The sequence below is a fragment of the Protobothrops mucrosquamatus genome, unplaced genomic scaffold, assembly GCF_001527695.2.
Source record: "Protobothrops mucrosquamatus isolate PMUCROS unplaced genomic scaffold, P.Mucros_1.0 scaffold3587, whole genome shotgun sequence".
NCBI classification, from domain to species: Eukaryota; Metazoa; Chordata; class Lepidosauria; order Squamata; family Viperidae; genus Protobothrops; species Protobothrops mucrosquamatus.
In genome coordinates this window covers 1-16314 of record NW_015389552.1, presented here as the reverse complement: position 1 = coordinate 16314, position 16314 = coordinate 1, and the positions used below count along the sequence as shown (strand labels likewise).

General features: G+C 42.7%; 1 protein-coding gene across 1 annotated transcript; it reads right to left on the bottom strand.

Moving 5' to 3' along the window:
• Positions 1-462: 462 nt before the first annotated feature.
• On the bottom strand, positions 463-3317 carry LOC107297912 (gastrula zinc finger protein XlCGF17.1-like). Its single transcript, XM_029286410.1, has 8 exons — positions 3133-3317; positions 2760-2961; positions 2340-2519; positions 2120-2159; positions 1861-1954; positions 1075-1165; positions 683-811; positions 463-603 (listed from the first exon to the last, which is right to left on the bottom strand). The coding sequence occupies exons 1-8, from the start codon at positions 3315-3317 to the stop codon at positions 463-465; spliced, it is 1062 nt and encodes a 353-aa protein (XP_029142243.1).
• Between the last annotated feature and the right edge of the window lie 12997 nt (positions 3318-16314).

Genomic DNA, 16314 nt, shown 5'->3' with positions numbered 1-16314 from the left:
GCTTGGCGCCGGCTGGGCATCGGAGGGGCTGCTCTCGGGGCCGCGGTTTGCGGGAAGGCTGGCCCGCTCAGCGGAGGCTCGGGCAGGCCACTCCCAGCGGGGATCTTGGGGCTTCCCCGCATGGCTCCCCAGCCACGTGCGCCTGGGACGGGGCCAGCCCGGGAAAGGGACTTCCTGGCCGCCCTTCTCCCAGGGGGCGGGGCACCCGGGCGCAGGGCCAATGAGGAGCCCTGTGAGGGGGCAAGTCCCATGAGAGAGAGAGAGAGAGAGAGACAGAAGTGCAAGTGCAAGTGCCTCTGTCTCTGTCTCTGTCTCTCTCTCATGGGACTTGCCGGAGGGCCGTGGGAGGGCCGCATTTACATAGAGCAGGGAGGGCTGTTAGAGGGCCGTATTAAACCGGAACGCGGGCCGCAAATGGCCCACGGGCCGGACTTTGGACATGTCTGGTCTACAGGCTGGACATCAGAAAGATTTCTGTCCTGTGTGTAAACCTACATGACTTAAAAAATTAAACCTAGTACTGAAATCTTTCCCACAATCCAGACTCTCATATGGTTTCTCTTCTATATATATCCTCCGGTATTTCACAAGTACAGAAGGGCACTAAAATATTACCCAGAATATGAACACTTGCCCTGTATGAATGCCCTGGTATTTCACTATACTGCAAACTGAATGAAACTTTTTCTAGACTCTGGACACTCTTATAGATTCTTCTGTGAGTCCTCTGGTGTGTCACCAGGTCATAATTCCAACTGAAAATTTTCCCGTAATCAGGATATTCAAAAGGTTTCTCTCCTGTGTGAGTCCTCTTTGTGTCACCAGGTCATAATTCCAACTGAAATTTTCCCCACAATCAGGACATTCAAAAGGTTTCTCTCCTGTGTGAGTCCTCTGGTGTATCCCCAGGCTGGAATTATGACTGAAACTTTTCCCACAATCAGGACACCAATATGGTTTTTCTCCTGTGTGAGTCCTCTGGTGTATCACCAGGTGGGAATTTGCTATGAAACTTTTCCCACAAACTGGACACTCATATGGTTTCTCCCTGGTGTGAGTCCTCTGATGTATCACCAAGTTGCCATGCTTGCTAAAGCATTTACCACTTTGGGAGGACTTATAGGGCATCTGTCCTGTGTGGGTCTTTCTATGAACCTCAAGGGAACTATTCTGACCAAGGTTTTTGTCACATTCATAGTATTATATGATCCTGGTCACAGAGTGTCCTTCACATTGCATGTGATCTACTAAACAAAAATTGTAAACTGTCTTTTTGAATTGTGTTGGTGAAATAAATAATCGTGGAGTTTTTGGTATCTTCCAATCCCAGCATAATCAGAATAATCTATCTGCATGTCATTCACTGCTACAAATAATGTTCCTCTCTTTATTTGAACAATAAATTTTTGGGAAAAAAATTAAAGAGCCTTGGGAGAGAAGTTAAAGTACAGGAAATGTCTCCCATCTTTTGGGAAAAGAGCTATGCATTACCCTGTCCCAATGTTTACAGAAATGCTGACACTTTCCTTTTTTCTTTCTTTCTCAAAAGCTATTACTAATTTTTACAGAATAGCCAAATTTGTGCAAAAATAAATATCCAACAACTTCTGCTGCTGATGGCCAGTTATTATCAAGCTAACATGTTCCATTTTTTTCTTTCCTCCTTCACATCTAATACCATGACATATTTGACTACAAATAATCACGCAAATGCTTTGTAGTCAAATTAAAGAGTCAATTTCTCAGCTGGACTTACAGTGAAACATTAGGAATGAAATTCAAGCCTTCTCTGCACTCATCACTTTGGGCCTAATGTGGATTTTCTTGTGTGTGATAAGGATAGAATGTTTCCTGAAGCACCGCCCACACTCAGGGCACTTAAATGGTTTCTCCCCTGTGTGTATAAGCACATGATTCATAAGGCTAGTCCTAGTACTGAAATCTTTCCCACAGTCTGGACACTCATATGGTTTCTCTCCTGTGTGAGTCCTCTGGTGCCTCACCAGCTCAGAATTCCAAAGGAAACTTTTCACACAATCTGGACACTGGTATGGTTTTTCCCTGGAGTGAGTCCTCCTGTGTGTCTTCAGGCTGGAATTGTGACTGAAACTTTTCCCACAATCAGGACATTCAAAGGGCTTCTCTGCTGTATGAGTCCTCTGGTGTGTTACCAGGTTGGAATTGTTACCGAAACTTTTCCCACAATCACGACATTTAAAGGGTTTCTCTCCTGTGTGAGTCCTCTGGTGTGTCACCAGGCTGGAATTGTGACTGAAACTTTTCCCACAATCACGACATTTAAAGGGTTTCTCTCCTGTGTGAGTCCTTTGGTGTATTACCAGGTTGGAATTGTTACTGAAACTTTTCTCACAATCAGAACACTCAAATGGTTTCTCTCCTGTGTGAGTCCTCCGATGTTTCAGCAGGTTGGAATTCTTACTGAAACTTTTCCCACAATCAGGACATTCAAAGGGTTTCACTCCTGTGTGAGTCCACTGGTGTATCACCAGCTCATAATTCTGACTGAAACTTTTCCCACAATCAGGACATTCAAACGCTTTCTCTCCTGTGTGAGTCCTCTGGTGTGTCACCAGCTCATAATTCCGACTGAAACTTTTTCCACAATCAGGACATTCAAAGGGTTTCTCTCCTGTGTGAGTCCTCTGGTGTGTCACCAGGCTGGACTTGTGACTGAAACTTTTCCCACAAATAGGACATTCAAAGGGTTTCTCTCCTGTATGAGTTCTCTGGTGTGTCACCAGGATGGAATTGTAACTGAAACTTTTCCCACAGAAAGGACATTCAAACATTTTTCCCTCTATTTGAGTCCTCTGGTGTCTCATGCGATGGAAATTCTGACTGAAACTTTTCCCACAGATAGAGCATTCAAAGAGTTTCTCTCCTGTGTGAGCCCTCTGTTGTCTCATGAGGTGGGAATTTCCAATGAAACTTTCACACAATCTGGACACTCATATGTGATAAGAGTGATGTATCACCACATTGCCATGCTCACTAAAGTATTTACCACATTGGGAACACTTGTATGGCTTCTCTGCTGTGTGGGTCCGTCCATGAACCACAAGAGAGCTGTTCTGACCAAAGATTTTGCCACATTCTGATAATTAGCATCACTTTTCTCCTGAATGGATCTTGTCATGCATAACCACCTGTGATTTGCAATCTATGCTTTTCCCACAATAGGCAGATCTATGGAGCTTTTCCAGTGCTGATATTCTTGAGGAGGTCAAAATACGTGTGATCCCTTGTTTAGTGTTTCGATTAAAACCGTTTTCTTCCTCCCAGAACAAGGCCTGCATCACTCTCTGACCTACGTGGCTGTCCAATCAACCTTTTCCTCCCCCCTAACTTCCAGATATTTCCATCTTTTTCTGACTGAAAAATAATCTCCCTTGATCTTTCATGCAATGCATCTTTGCGTTTCGCATACTCTACTTTTTCCAGCTCAAAACCTCTTCTTAATTTTCTCTCTTTTGTCTATCAGCTGCTGGAGAAGGAGAATTATGTGGTTTTTCTGAAGGAAATGGAAAATATTTTGATTTCTGGCTGGATTTGCATTCCTTTCCAATGTTGCTTGTTATTCTCAGTTGTCCAGTGTGCTGTTATTGGCATCCTCTTTGTCTATAAGATTCAAATAAAAGTGTAACTTTAATTGTTTACAAAATGGTTGCAGAAGATGTGAAAAAGAGAAAAAAGTATACATTACAATGAATAAGCAAACATGCCACAATACTAGAATAACCTCCTACTCACTACAATCTGTGAGTTAAGAAGGAGGAGCGTGGAGGAGGAAAATAGCTGAGCCTGAGCCCCTGTTGATTGGACCTCCATTGCATTTAAACTGCCTAGAGGTTGCTGGGAAGAGCTACAATCTGTGAGTTAAGAAGGAGGAGGGTGGAGGAGGAAAGTAACTGAGCCCCTGCTGATTGGACCTCCATTGCATTTAAACTGCCTAGAGGTTGCTGGGAAGAGCTACAATCTGTGAGTTAAGAAGGAGGAGGGTGGAGGAGGAAAGTAGCAGCCTGTGTGCCTAACGGCGCGTGAATCATATGACTAAAAATCAAAAACAGCAGCGGTACATTCAGGGTAAGTGTGTCTGAGATTCCTTTCATCTCAGAATGTCTGGCTTAGTTCAGGGCAACACTTGTTTTGCAGCTGTCTTTCACAGTACTCTTTTCAAGCTTGGAAACTGTCCTATCTGTAAACAAATCACTAATCTACAAGGACAGATTATTTATTTAGGGTCTGTAATCTGTGCTCTTCAGGCAGAAATTAGGTGTCCAGTTCAGCCCTTCTATTGAGTCTCTGCGCTATCAGCCCCCTCTACCACATAGATCCTGCAGGAGAAGGACAGTGTGGACAGCCGTGACATCTGGCAGGGTGAGAGCTGTGAATCATAAACACAAAGCTTTCGTTGTGTCCCTGCATAACAGATACAGTGCCCTTGCTGACCTTAATAGGGACATTAAGGAGACAGGTAAAGGTATTTGTGATGATAACTCAAATAAGCAGGGGATCGTGGTCCGAGATGAAGAACTTGTTTTTGACAGGGAGAAGTGTGAATCAGATATTACACATCAGTCATGCAAGAATAGAAAGGCATCCAAAAAGAGAAGCTACCTTCTGGTAGGTGATTCAATTATAAGGGATGTAAATTTAGGAAAGGACACAGAGGTTTTGAAAGAGGTCAGGTGTCTTCCAGGTGCTACTGCCAGTAGGGACAAGAAGCATATTTTTTAAATAGTCAAGAATGCCAGGAAAACTGTGATGTGGATGCTATTGTACATCTTGGCACTAACAATCTGTCCCAAAAAGATGTACTCTCTTTGCAGAATGATTTCCAGAGCTTGGAGCAGGAACTTAGCAGGATAGGCTGTAGGCTTACTTTTTTAGAGGTTTTACCAGTATATAAGGAGCAAAATGGAAAAGACCAGCGTATAGCAGAATTCAATATGTGGCTAAAGGAGTGGTGTAAAGGGGAAGGCTTTGGTTATATTAGTCACGATGTCTGTAGCTGATCCAATGAAAAAATGTACAAAAGAGATGGTTTGCATCCATCAAAGAAAGTGACTGAGTTACTCGGCAATAAATTCACAGATTTTCTGAAGGAATATTTAAACTAAACAATGGGGACAGTGAGTTAATTGATATAGAACATCCCTGTCCCCGGCAATCTAAAAATTATAGGGCTATCAGTGCATGTAAAATAGATGTGTGTATGGACAAGAATATCAACCTTGCTGTCAAGCAAAATCAAGCTTTTAGTAGCGAGTGCCACACTAAGTGCACTAACCAAACAGGTGGTAAGATAATAGGAGAACTCAGGCACCATACAGGTTATGTAGAAAGTAAACACAGGGTCAGTCATAAAGGACTCAAATGTCTATGCACCAATGCACAGAGTATGAACAGTAAACAGGGTGAACTAGAAATTCAGGTTAATGAGAGTAGATATGATATTGTTGTCATTACGGAAACATGGTGGGATGAAACCCACAACTGGAACACACACTAGAGGGATTTAAATTATTTAAAAGAAACAGACCAAATAAAAGAGGAGGTGGAGTTGCTCTCTATATAAGAAATAACTACATCTCTACAGAAATAGAGCACAACAATGATGAAAACTGTCTTGAATGTATTTGGGTCAATATAAAAGAGGGGGGAATGACATTGGCATAGGTGTATACTATAGGCCACCCAACCAAATAGATGAACATTTGGCTAGTCAGCTAACTAAAGTACGGTATATAGGAAGCACATCACAATAGCAATGGGGGACTTTAATTACTCTGACATCAACTGGGAGACAAACTCTACACCAAGTGGAAGATCAAACAGATTCTTGACAAACCTAGCAGACAACTTTGTCTCCCAAAAAGTAGAGAAGGGAACTAGGGGATTAGCCATATTAGATTTAATTCTCATTAACAGAGATGAAATGATGAAAGGTGTTGAAGCCACAGGAACCTTGGGAGGAAGTGATCATGCAATATTGGAATTCAATATTATGGAAGCACAAGCAATAGAACACAATCAAACTAGAGTCTTGGACTTTAAGAGAGCTAATTTCAATAAAATCAGAGAGGGCTTGGGAAGGATTCCATGGATGAGAATCCTCAAGGGGAAAACAACTCAAGAAGCTTGGGAAATTTTGAAAAGTGAGATAATAAAAGCCCAGTCTAGTACAATACCAACAAAGAAGAAAAATAACAGCTCTCAAAAGAAACCAGCATGGCTGCATAAAGAACTCTCTGATAAATTGAAAGACAAAAAGGACAAGTATAAAAAATGGAAAGAAGGGCACATAACTAATAACTACAGTATTTGCAGAATATCAGCAAATAGTGTGAGCCTGCAAAGATGAAGTGAGGAAAGCTAAGGTTCAAAATGAACTAAGGCTTGTGACAAAAGTAAAAAATAACAAATAAAGCTTCCTTCAACATGTAAAAAACAAGAAAAAAGTTAAGGAAATGATTGATCCATTAGTGGGGGAAAGTGGCAAGAAGGTGACAAGCAACAGGGAGAAAGCAGAACTATTTAACTCATTTTTTGCATCTGTCTTTACACAAAGGGAAAAAACAGTCCAACCTATCAAAAATAGTGCCATAAAAAACAGATTAGAAACACAAGTTAAGATAGGCAAGAAAATGGTAAGTGAGCACCTGTCCAACCCCCTGCTCAGGCAGGAAACCCTATATCATTTCAGACAAATGGCTGTCCAGTCTCTTCTTAAAGACTTCCACTGTTGGAGCATTCACCGCTTCTGGAGGCAGGTTGTTCCACTGGTTAATTGTTCTAACTGTTAGGAAGTTTCTCCTTAGTTCTAGGTTGCTTCTCTCCTTGATTAGTTTCCATCCGTTGCTTCTTGTCCTGCCTTCAGGCGCTTTGGAAAATAGCTTGACACCCTCTTCTTTGTGGCAGCCCCTGAGATACTGGAACACTGCTATCATGTCCCCCCTCATCCTTCTCTTCGTTAAACTAGACATACACAATTCCAGCAACCGTTTCTTATATGCTTTAGCCTCCAGTCCCCTAATCATCTTTGTTGCTCTTCTCTGTACTCTTTCTAGAGTCTCAACATATTTTTTACATCGCGGTGACCACAACTGGATGCAGTATTCCAAGTGTGGCCTTATCAAGGCATTGTAAAGTGGTATTAACACTTCACGTGATCTTGATTCTATCCCTTGATTCTATTCCAGCAGCCTTTCTTTATATGCTTTGGCCTCCAGTCCCCTAATCATCTTAAACACAAACACATATACATACATGTGTGTGTGTGTGTGTGTGTGTATGTATAGATGCAGGTATATATTTATGTATGTATATAGAATGTGAATGTGTGTGTTATGTTTATGGGTAGATATATATACTTTCTCTTGAGAGCAGACAACAGAATTTCCTTTTTCATGTGGCCACTGTGCTCACAGTAAAAAAAATGACAATAAAAGTTATCTTATTAATAAACAGGCGCTACTTAAAGGTCGCCTTGCCATAGTGACTTGGTCAGAACACTGATATAGTTCCCATCTTCAAAAAAGGAGCAAAATTCACAAAACTACAGACCAATCAGCCTGCCATCAATGCCTGAGAAGATCCTGGAAAAGATAATCAAGCAAAAGATCTGTAAACACCTAGAAGCAAGCAAACTTATAACCAGAAGCCAACATGGGTTTGTCAAAACAAGATCATGCCAAACAAATCTTATTTCTTCTTTGATAAAGTGATTAAATGAGTGGACCAGCAAAATGCTGTGGACAAGGTATACTGGAATTTCAGTAAGGCATTTGTAAAGTAGACCACAATCTACTTCTTGCAAGTAAAAAAAAAATGTGGGATAGATAGCATCACCAGTAGATGGATTTGTGACTGGCTGACAAACCACACTCAATGTGTGGTCCTTAATGGAACTAAAACTATATGGAGGGAAGTATGCAGTGGGATACCCCAAGGCTCTTATCTTAGGCTCACTACTCTTTAATATCTTCATAAACAATTTAGATGAGAGAATAGAAGGGGAACTCATCAAATTCGAAGATGACATTAAGCTGGGAGGAATAGCCAACACCCCAGAAGACAAGCTCAAGATACAGAAGAATCTCAATATATCTGAACACTGGGCCCTATCTAAAAAAATAAAATTCAATGCCAAGAAAAACCAAATGTCAAGATACAGAATATGTGGAATCTGACTCAATAGCAATAACTGAGAGAGGGATCTTGAAGTCCTAATGGACAATCACTAGGCTGCTGAAACAGAGAGACAGAATCAAGATGATGTGAAGTATTAGTACCAATTTATAATGCTTTGGTAAGACCACACTTGGAATACTGCATCCAGTTTTGGTCACCACAGTATTAAAAAGGTGTTGAGACTCTATAAAGAGCACAGAGAAGAGCAGCAAGGGTGCTGGAGGCTAAAACATATAAATAACGGTTACAGTAATTGGGTATGTCTAGTCTGGTGAAAGGAAGGACTGGGTGACATGATAACAGTGTTCCAATACTTTTCCAAATCACCAGAAGGCAAGACAAGAAAGAATGGAGAAGCAACCTAGAACTAAGGAGAAACTTCCTAACAGTGAGAACAATTAACCAGGGGAACGGCTTCCCTTCAGAAGTTGTGGATGCTCCATCACTAGAGACTTTTAAGAAAAGACTGAACAGCCATTTGGCTGAAATGATATTGGGTCTCCTGCTTGAGCAGGGGGTTGGACTAGAAGACCTCCAAGGTTCCTTCCAACTTTGTTACTTTTTTTACAAACCTGCAGTGATGGAGCACTCACAACCTTTGGAGGGAAGACATTCCCAAAGAATCCACCTTCACTAGAAGGAGACTTTTTAGATCTTCCCATCAGCAGAAAATTGCAGCCCTGAATTTCAAAGCATGCAGCAACAGTGGATTTAAATTTGGGGAGGGAAGGAAAATGGAGCAGCAGCAGCCGACATGCTTCAGCCTCGTTTATTTCTCTGCTTGGATTCCGTGAAGAAAACCAAACAGCCCGACTTGCTCCCGGCTTCTCCTCCGACCTGCCCTCCACTCACCTTCCAGCTGCTGCTTCGATCCATGGAAGAGCACAAAAGCCTCTCTGCACACCATCCTCCTCTCCTGAGTGATCCCGAAGAGGAAGTTCCTCTGCGCTTTCCGGCTCCTGCCATCCTTTCTAGCAATACAATATTCCATGGTTTTAACTCCTTTAAGCTCAACCACAGAAACCGCCCATGGTATTGTCTACTTTCTAGACACAAATGTTGCCTATATGACCGCCATCTCCAGATAAGAGGCTTCTCGTCCAAGAAGATTCTACAGATTCCTCAAAACTTAAGAAGCTTCTTAAATGAGAAGCGAAACTTTTTAAAGGAAAAAAAACCTAAGAAAGTCCAGCTGTCTTTTGAAAAACACCTTTGGACAAAAAAACAGGATTGGAAGGCCAAGGAAACTTTCAAATTCTGATGAGAAATTCCTTTGAGAGATCGGAGGAAATCCACCAAGGACCTGGCTCAGCATCCGGCAACTTCATTGGGGGGGGGGGCAAATTGACCTTTCTACAGTCTGAAGAAACTCAATCAGGAATGGCCTTTGTGGATGGGTAGCAGCCAAGACACCACACTTGCAGAAGTGGAATGGGGTGAAAAGGCTAAAATATGCTGAAGCTCACAAAAAATGGACTAAGGATCAGTGGAAAAGAGTATTATCCAGTGATGAATCCAAGTTTGAAATTTTTGAATCCAATTGTCAACAATATGTGAGAAGAGATGGGGAGAGATGGACAAATGAACATTCGCAGCCTTCAGGGAAACATGGTGGATCGTCTGCCCTGGTTTGGGGCTGCATTTCTGCCAGTGGTGTTGGCAATATTGATGGGATCATGAATGCTGAAAAGTACAGAGAGGTTTTAATTTATCGTGCCATTCCTTCTGGAAAGTGCCTGATTGGGAATGGGTTCCTTTCTTGTGAATAAACAAGCAAAAAGCTTCTTTTAATGGACCTTTTGGATTTCTTCGTAAAGGAGCCATTCCATTTTTTCCTCTTGTTATTTTTCCTTTAAAGCCATATTTTGCAGCGGTAGAGTTCCAAAATAACCAGCAAGCTTTCAACAGAAATCCTGAGGGCAGGGCGCTTCTCCCAAAGCTCCTCTTTATGAAACTATAAACTATAACCAGTAGGGAACTTAAGTTAGCAACCAAATAGAGGTGCCGACAGGTACAACTAGAGGTGCCAACAGGTAACAGCTGCTTGAAACCTCCCTCAGCCCCAGTTAAATAAGTTGCTGCCAATCAGATCCCTCTCCATTTGAAATCTCTTAAAATTGTTGCAAATCCAGTAGGGAGCTTCAGTGCCGAGTAAATCAGCAACCAAACAGAGGTACCAACAAGTACAGAGATTAAAATAAGTAACAGCTGCTTGAAACCTCCCTCAGCACTACAGTTAAATATGCTGCTGCCAATCAAACAGGAAGGATACACTGTCCCTTGTGGCCTCCCTCTCCATTTGAAATCTCTGAAAATTAACAGCAAATGCTGCTAGCAGTTTGGAAAGGAGGTTGCATGAAATTAAAGCGTTGTTGTGATTAATTTCGTTTTGTACCTGGGGAACGTGCAACTCTGTTGGTGGAAAGGGGTGGTGGTGGGTGTTGTAGTCCAACGACCTTTGCAGGACTTCCTCGCCCATCTTCCATAGTGATGAATTTCCAATTTGCATTTAGAGATGCCGATTAGCACATGCAACTATTTTCTTTAACCCCTTTGTTTTTCATCCTTCGGCCTTCCCTTGGGGATGAGGGTCTTTTGCGGGGCCCCGACTGGAGCACGTTGGCATTGCCCGGCGACGCCCCAGTCGCCCCCCTCCCCGCAGCGGGTTCTCCGAAGGGGTTAAATGCAGAGAACGTTTCTCTTGCGCCTAGAGAGGAGGCAGGAAAAGGGGAGGAAAGGGATCTGGGAGTCAGTTTTCGGCCCCTCTCGCCCCCCTTCCTGGTTTCCAGACGTCTCTTACGGCAGCACTGCCGAGATTCCCCTCGCGGGGAGGGCCGCTCAAGGGGCGCCAGGTGGGCAAGGACGCTGCGAGAGGGGGGAGAAGTAGGAGGGGGGGAGAGTCCCCAGGGGCGGAAAGGGAGGAGGGATTCCTCGGGGGAGGGAGGGAGGGAGGGAGAGCGAGGTGGGTTTCCCCCAGTTGCGCCCCCTCCCTTTCCGAGTCTCCCCCTTTCCTTGCGAGCTTTTCTGCTCCGTGGGAACCGCTGAGCCGCCGCTTCTCCTCCTCTTCGGTTGCTGCTTCCGCGAACGGCTCTCCGATCCCTTTCAAATCCCTCCCCCAAGACCCCCTCCTGCCCCGCAGCCCCTCCTCTTGGTGCAGCCCAGCTCCCAGCGTGGGGGTTCCTGGTCTTTCCCGGAAGGTTGGGCACCGCCGTTCCCACGTTCCCCTGTGGCTGCTGGGGAGGATCAGCCTCCCAGTGTCTGAAAGGGAGGAAGAGGCCTCAGGGAGATCCGAGCTCAGAGGGAGCGTGGCTGGAAGGGGCTCCCCTCCGAGGGCATGAACGTGCTAGGAGGAGGTCAGGGGCATCTGGAAGGCGGGTGAGGAAGACCCGAGAGGCGTCCAGGTGGGCTTGGCCAATGGGCAGCCCTGTCCAGGTGGGCTTCCTTTGGGATGGAGCTCCTGAATCTGCCTCTCTTACATGCCCAGATTCCCTCTCTGGTGACTGCTGCATCCCTCTTTCTCTCTGCCCATTAAGTGAACAGCACCACGGAGGTTTTCAATATTAATTTTGAATTCTTTTACGGGCTGTATAATCTACACTAAAAGAAAAAGCTCTGCACTGTTTTTTTACAAACGTCTTTCCAAAGAGATCAAGGGAGTTCCGTGACATACTTGCATTCAGAATGTATTCAGACCCCCTTCACTTTTGTCAATCTTGTTACGCTGCAGCCTGATTCTACAAATTTTGAAATTCATTTTTTTTCTCATTAATCTACACTCAGTGCCCCATAATGACAAAGTGAAAACAGAAGTTTAGAAATGTCTGTAAATTTATTAAAAAGAAAAAAAATTGAAGTATCACATCGGCAAAAGTAATCAGACCCTTCACTCAGTACTTTGTTGAAGCACCTTTGGCAGCAATTTAAGCCTCGAATGTTTGGAGTATCACACCACAAGCTTTGCACATCTGGATTGGGGGATTCCTTGCAAATCCTCTCAAGCTGAGTCAGGTTGGATAGCGACCATTGATGGACAGCCATTTTCATATCCCTCCAGAGATGTTCAAAAGGGTCAAGTCAGGGCTCTGGCTGGGCCACTCTAGGACATTCACAGAGTTGTCCCTAAGCCATACCTATGTTGTCTTGGCTGTGTGCTTAGGATCGTTGTCATGTTGGAAAGTGAACCTTTGATCCAGTCTGAGATCCTGAGTGCTGTGGAATATGTTTTCATTGAGGATATGTACTTTGCTCCATTCAGCTTTCCCTCAATCCTGACCATTCTCCCAGTCCCTGCTGCTGAGAAACACCCCCACAGCACGATGCTGCCACCACCGTGCTTTACTGTTGAGATGATACTGGACAGGTGATAAGCACTGCCTGGATTTCTCCAGACATAAGGTTTAGAATTGACATCAAACAGTTCAATCTTGGTTTCATCAGACCAGAGAATCTTGTTCCTCACAGTCTGAGAGTCCTTCAGGTGCTTTTTTGCAAAGTCCAAATGGGTTTTTGTGTGTTTTGCACTGAAGAGTGGCTTATGTCTAGCCACTCTGCCATAAAGCTCAGATCGGAAAAGGGCTGCAGTGATGGTTGTCCTTGTGGAACGCTGTCCATCTCCACACAGGATATCTGGAGCTCAGTCAGAGTGGCCATCAGGTTCTTAGTCACCTCTATTACTAAGGCCCTACTATCCTGGTTGCTCAGTTTGACAGGGCAATCAGCTCTTGGAAGAGTCCTGGTTGTGCCAAACTTCTTCCATTTGAGAATTATGGAGGCCACCAGATTAGGAATCTTCAGTGCAGCAGAAATTTTATTGTTATAACAAGTTTGATTAGTTTTCCAATTTAACATCCAAGTATTTAGAAAGCATCATGGTGACTGGGTAATCAGTAGTTCAGTAACAAAATTTTTAGTACATATCTCAGGTTACATTATCAAAAATTCCTTCTCTATTTCCCTTAACATTTAATATAACATACTTAAACTAGTAAATTTCTAACCATAACAGTGCAGCAGAAATTTTATTGTAGCCTTCCTCAGATCTCTGCCTTACAATAATCCTGTCTCTGACCTGTGCGGACTGTTCCTTTGACCTCATGGCTTTTGCTCTCCTACACCTAGAGTATGCATTGTCAGCTGTTAGACCTTCTATAGAGAGGTGTACACCTTTCCAAATCATATCCAATCAATTTAATTTACCACAGGTCGACGCCAATCAAGGTGCAGAAACATGTCAGCAACAATCAAGAGAAATGGGAGACCTCAGAGCTAAATTTCAAGTGTTGTTACAAAGCGTCTGAATACTTATGCCATTGTGATATTTCAGTTTTTTCTTTTTAATATATTTACAGACATTTCTAAACTTCTGTTTTCACTCTGTGATTATGGGGTACTGAGTGTAGATTAATGAGAAAAAAATGAATTTCAACAGGTGTAGAATCAGGCTGCAGCACAACAAAACTGACAAAAGTGAAGGAGGTCTGAATACTTTCTGAATGCACTGTACTAAGAAAGATAAAAGAATTTCAGGTCAAGGGACAGGTCTGGGAGCTCTAATAACTGCCTGCAGAGCATTTGGGGCAAGAGAGACTGCTGTGCGCAAGAGGCAGGTTGATTGAGCTCCAAAGAAACTTGAGTTGTTGGAATAAAATGCCACAGAGAGTGTTTTTGCTTAGATTCTATCAAGCCAGTCCTGCTTCATCTAGTTACTCCATTACAATCTTCCTTTTCCAATTTTCAGTTTTTCTCCAAATTTTATGTCTATTTAAGGCACAGAATTTCTCTGAGTCTCTCCAATTCGCTTTCATAGCTTTCCCTTTCTGTAAAGCCAACAAGCACAATATTCCCTATTGGAGCCCCATCCATGTACGAATAGGTTCAAATGTGCTTAACCTAGCACTTCTTTTAAAAAAAAAAAGCTATTTTAGGACCTTTGGGATGTTCAGGTGTATAGGCAGTCCTCACTTACCATTTCTTCCCTGAGCTTTCAAAGCTACAATGGCAGTGTAAAAGCAGACATAGGCGTCGTCCACAAATTGATGGTCATCCTATAACTTGTTCAGTGACCACACGTCAGCAGTTCCTGTGGTTATGAAGGTGCAGGAAAAGGAGTTGCAGCAATTGCAATTCACATTTGGAATGGATGCAGCATCCTACACTCATTTATGACCTTCCTAGCTAATTTCTCAAAATCATGTGAAATTGCCTTTAACAACCTACACCAATTTGCATAACAAATGCTGAGGAACAGATGTAAGTTGGCACTGTCATGTGACATCATGCTTAATGATTGGGCTGCTTAGTGACACAGATGCCAGTCACAATTGCAATCAGTAAGTGAGGACTACTTGAATTAGGATGTCACCGATTTGTTATGTAAATGGGTTGTGGGTTGTGGAAAATATTTTCTCCTTTACTTGGAGTTGAGGACTTCCATGGGCAAAACTGGTGCTTTAAATCTTGCAGAGTCTTTAGGCATCATTTCATCAGTTAAAGCCCCCATATCTGTAAAATTCACTCAGATTTGACTAACTATTTTGGGACATTTTTCAGGATGGAAATATGGATTTTCCACATATATACATTTGTAGATGTGTATATTTATATTTCTCTCGGCATGTATATATTTACAACTGTATAATCTATCCCCAGCACTTCCAGATATATTTGATGATAACTCTTTGCAGTGCTAAGAATTTGAATGACACAAGTGAAAAAGAGAATTTCATGACTGAATGAATATCTGAACTTGGATTTCCATGTGTCAAATCAAACATACGGTAATTAATGTAAGAGGTTATTCTAGCAATGTGGCATGTTTCCTTATTTATTGTAATATATACTTTTTTCTTTTTTTCACATCTTCTGCAACCATTTTATAAATGATTGAAGTTACACTTTTTTTTTGAATCTTATAGACAAAGAGGATGGCAATAAGAGCACTCTGGACAACTGAGAATAACAAGCAACATTGGAAAGGAAAGCAAAACCAGCCAGAAATCAAAATATTTTCCATTTCCTTCAGAAAGCAAACACAATTCTTCTCCTTCCCCAGCAGATGAGAGACAAAGGAGAGAAAATTAAGAAGACATTTTAAACTAGAAAAAATAGAGTTTACGAAACTCAAGAATATGTTACATGAAACATCAAGGGAGATTATATTTCATTCGGAAAAAGAAGGAAATACCTGGAAGTCAGTGGGGAGAGAAAGGTCAATTGGACAGCCAGGAAGAGCAGACAGTGATATAGGCCTTGCCCTGTGAGGAAGAAAACGGTTTGAATCAAAGCAACGCTAAACATATTTTTGATCTCCTCAAGAATATCAGTGGTGGAAAAGGTCCATAGATGTGCCTGTTCTGGGAAAAGCACAGATTGTAAATCGCTAGTAATTGTGCACGAGAGGATCCACAATGTAGAAAAAGCATAGAAATGCTACAAATGTGGCAAATGGTTTAGTCTGAATAGTTCTCCTGTGGTTCATGGAAGGACTTATATAGGACAAATGCCTGCTCTCAGTGCGGCAAAGGTTTTAGCGAGCATAGCAACTTGGTGAAACATCAGAAGTCTCACATCAGAGAGAAACTGTGAGTGTCCAGTTTGAGGGAAAAGTTTCATTAGAAATTCCCATCTCATGACACACCTGAAGACTCATACAAGGGAGAAACACTCTGAGTGTCCTGATTGTGGGAAAAGATTCAGTCAACATTCCCACCTGGTGATACACCAGAAGACTTAAAAGAGGGAGAAACCGTATGGTAGTCCTGATTTTGGGAAATGTTTCAGTAAGAATTTAGGCCTTGTGACACACCAGAGGACTCACATAGGAGAAAAAAAAAATGAGTGTCCAGAGTGTGGGAAAAGTTTCACTAACAATTTCAGCCTGGTGGCACACCAGAGGACGCATTCCTAGAACAAACCGTATTAATGCCTGAGTGAGAAAGGTTTCAGTCATTATTCCAGCCTGTTAACTCTCCAGTGGACTCACACAGGAGAAAAACCGTATGAATGTCTAGAACGTGGGAAATGTTTCAGTAAGAATCCCAGCCTGGTGATACGTCAGAGGACTCCCTCAGGACATAAACCGTATGAGTGTCCAGATTGTGG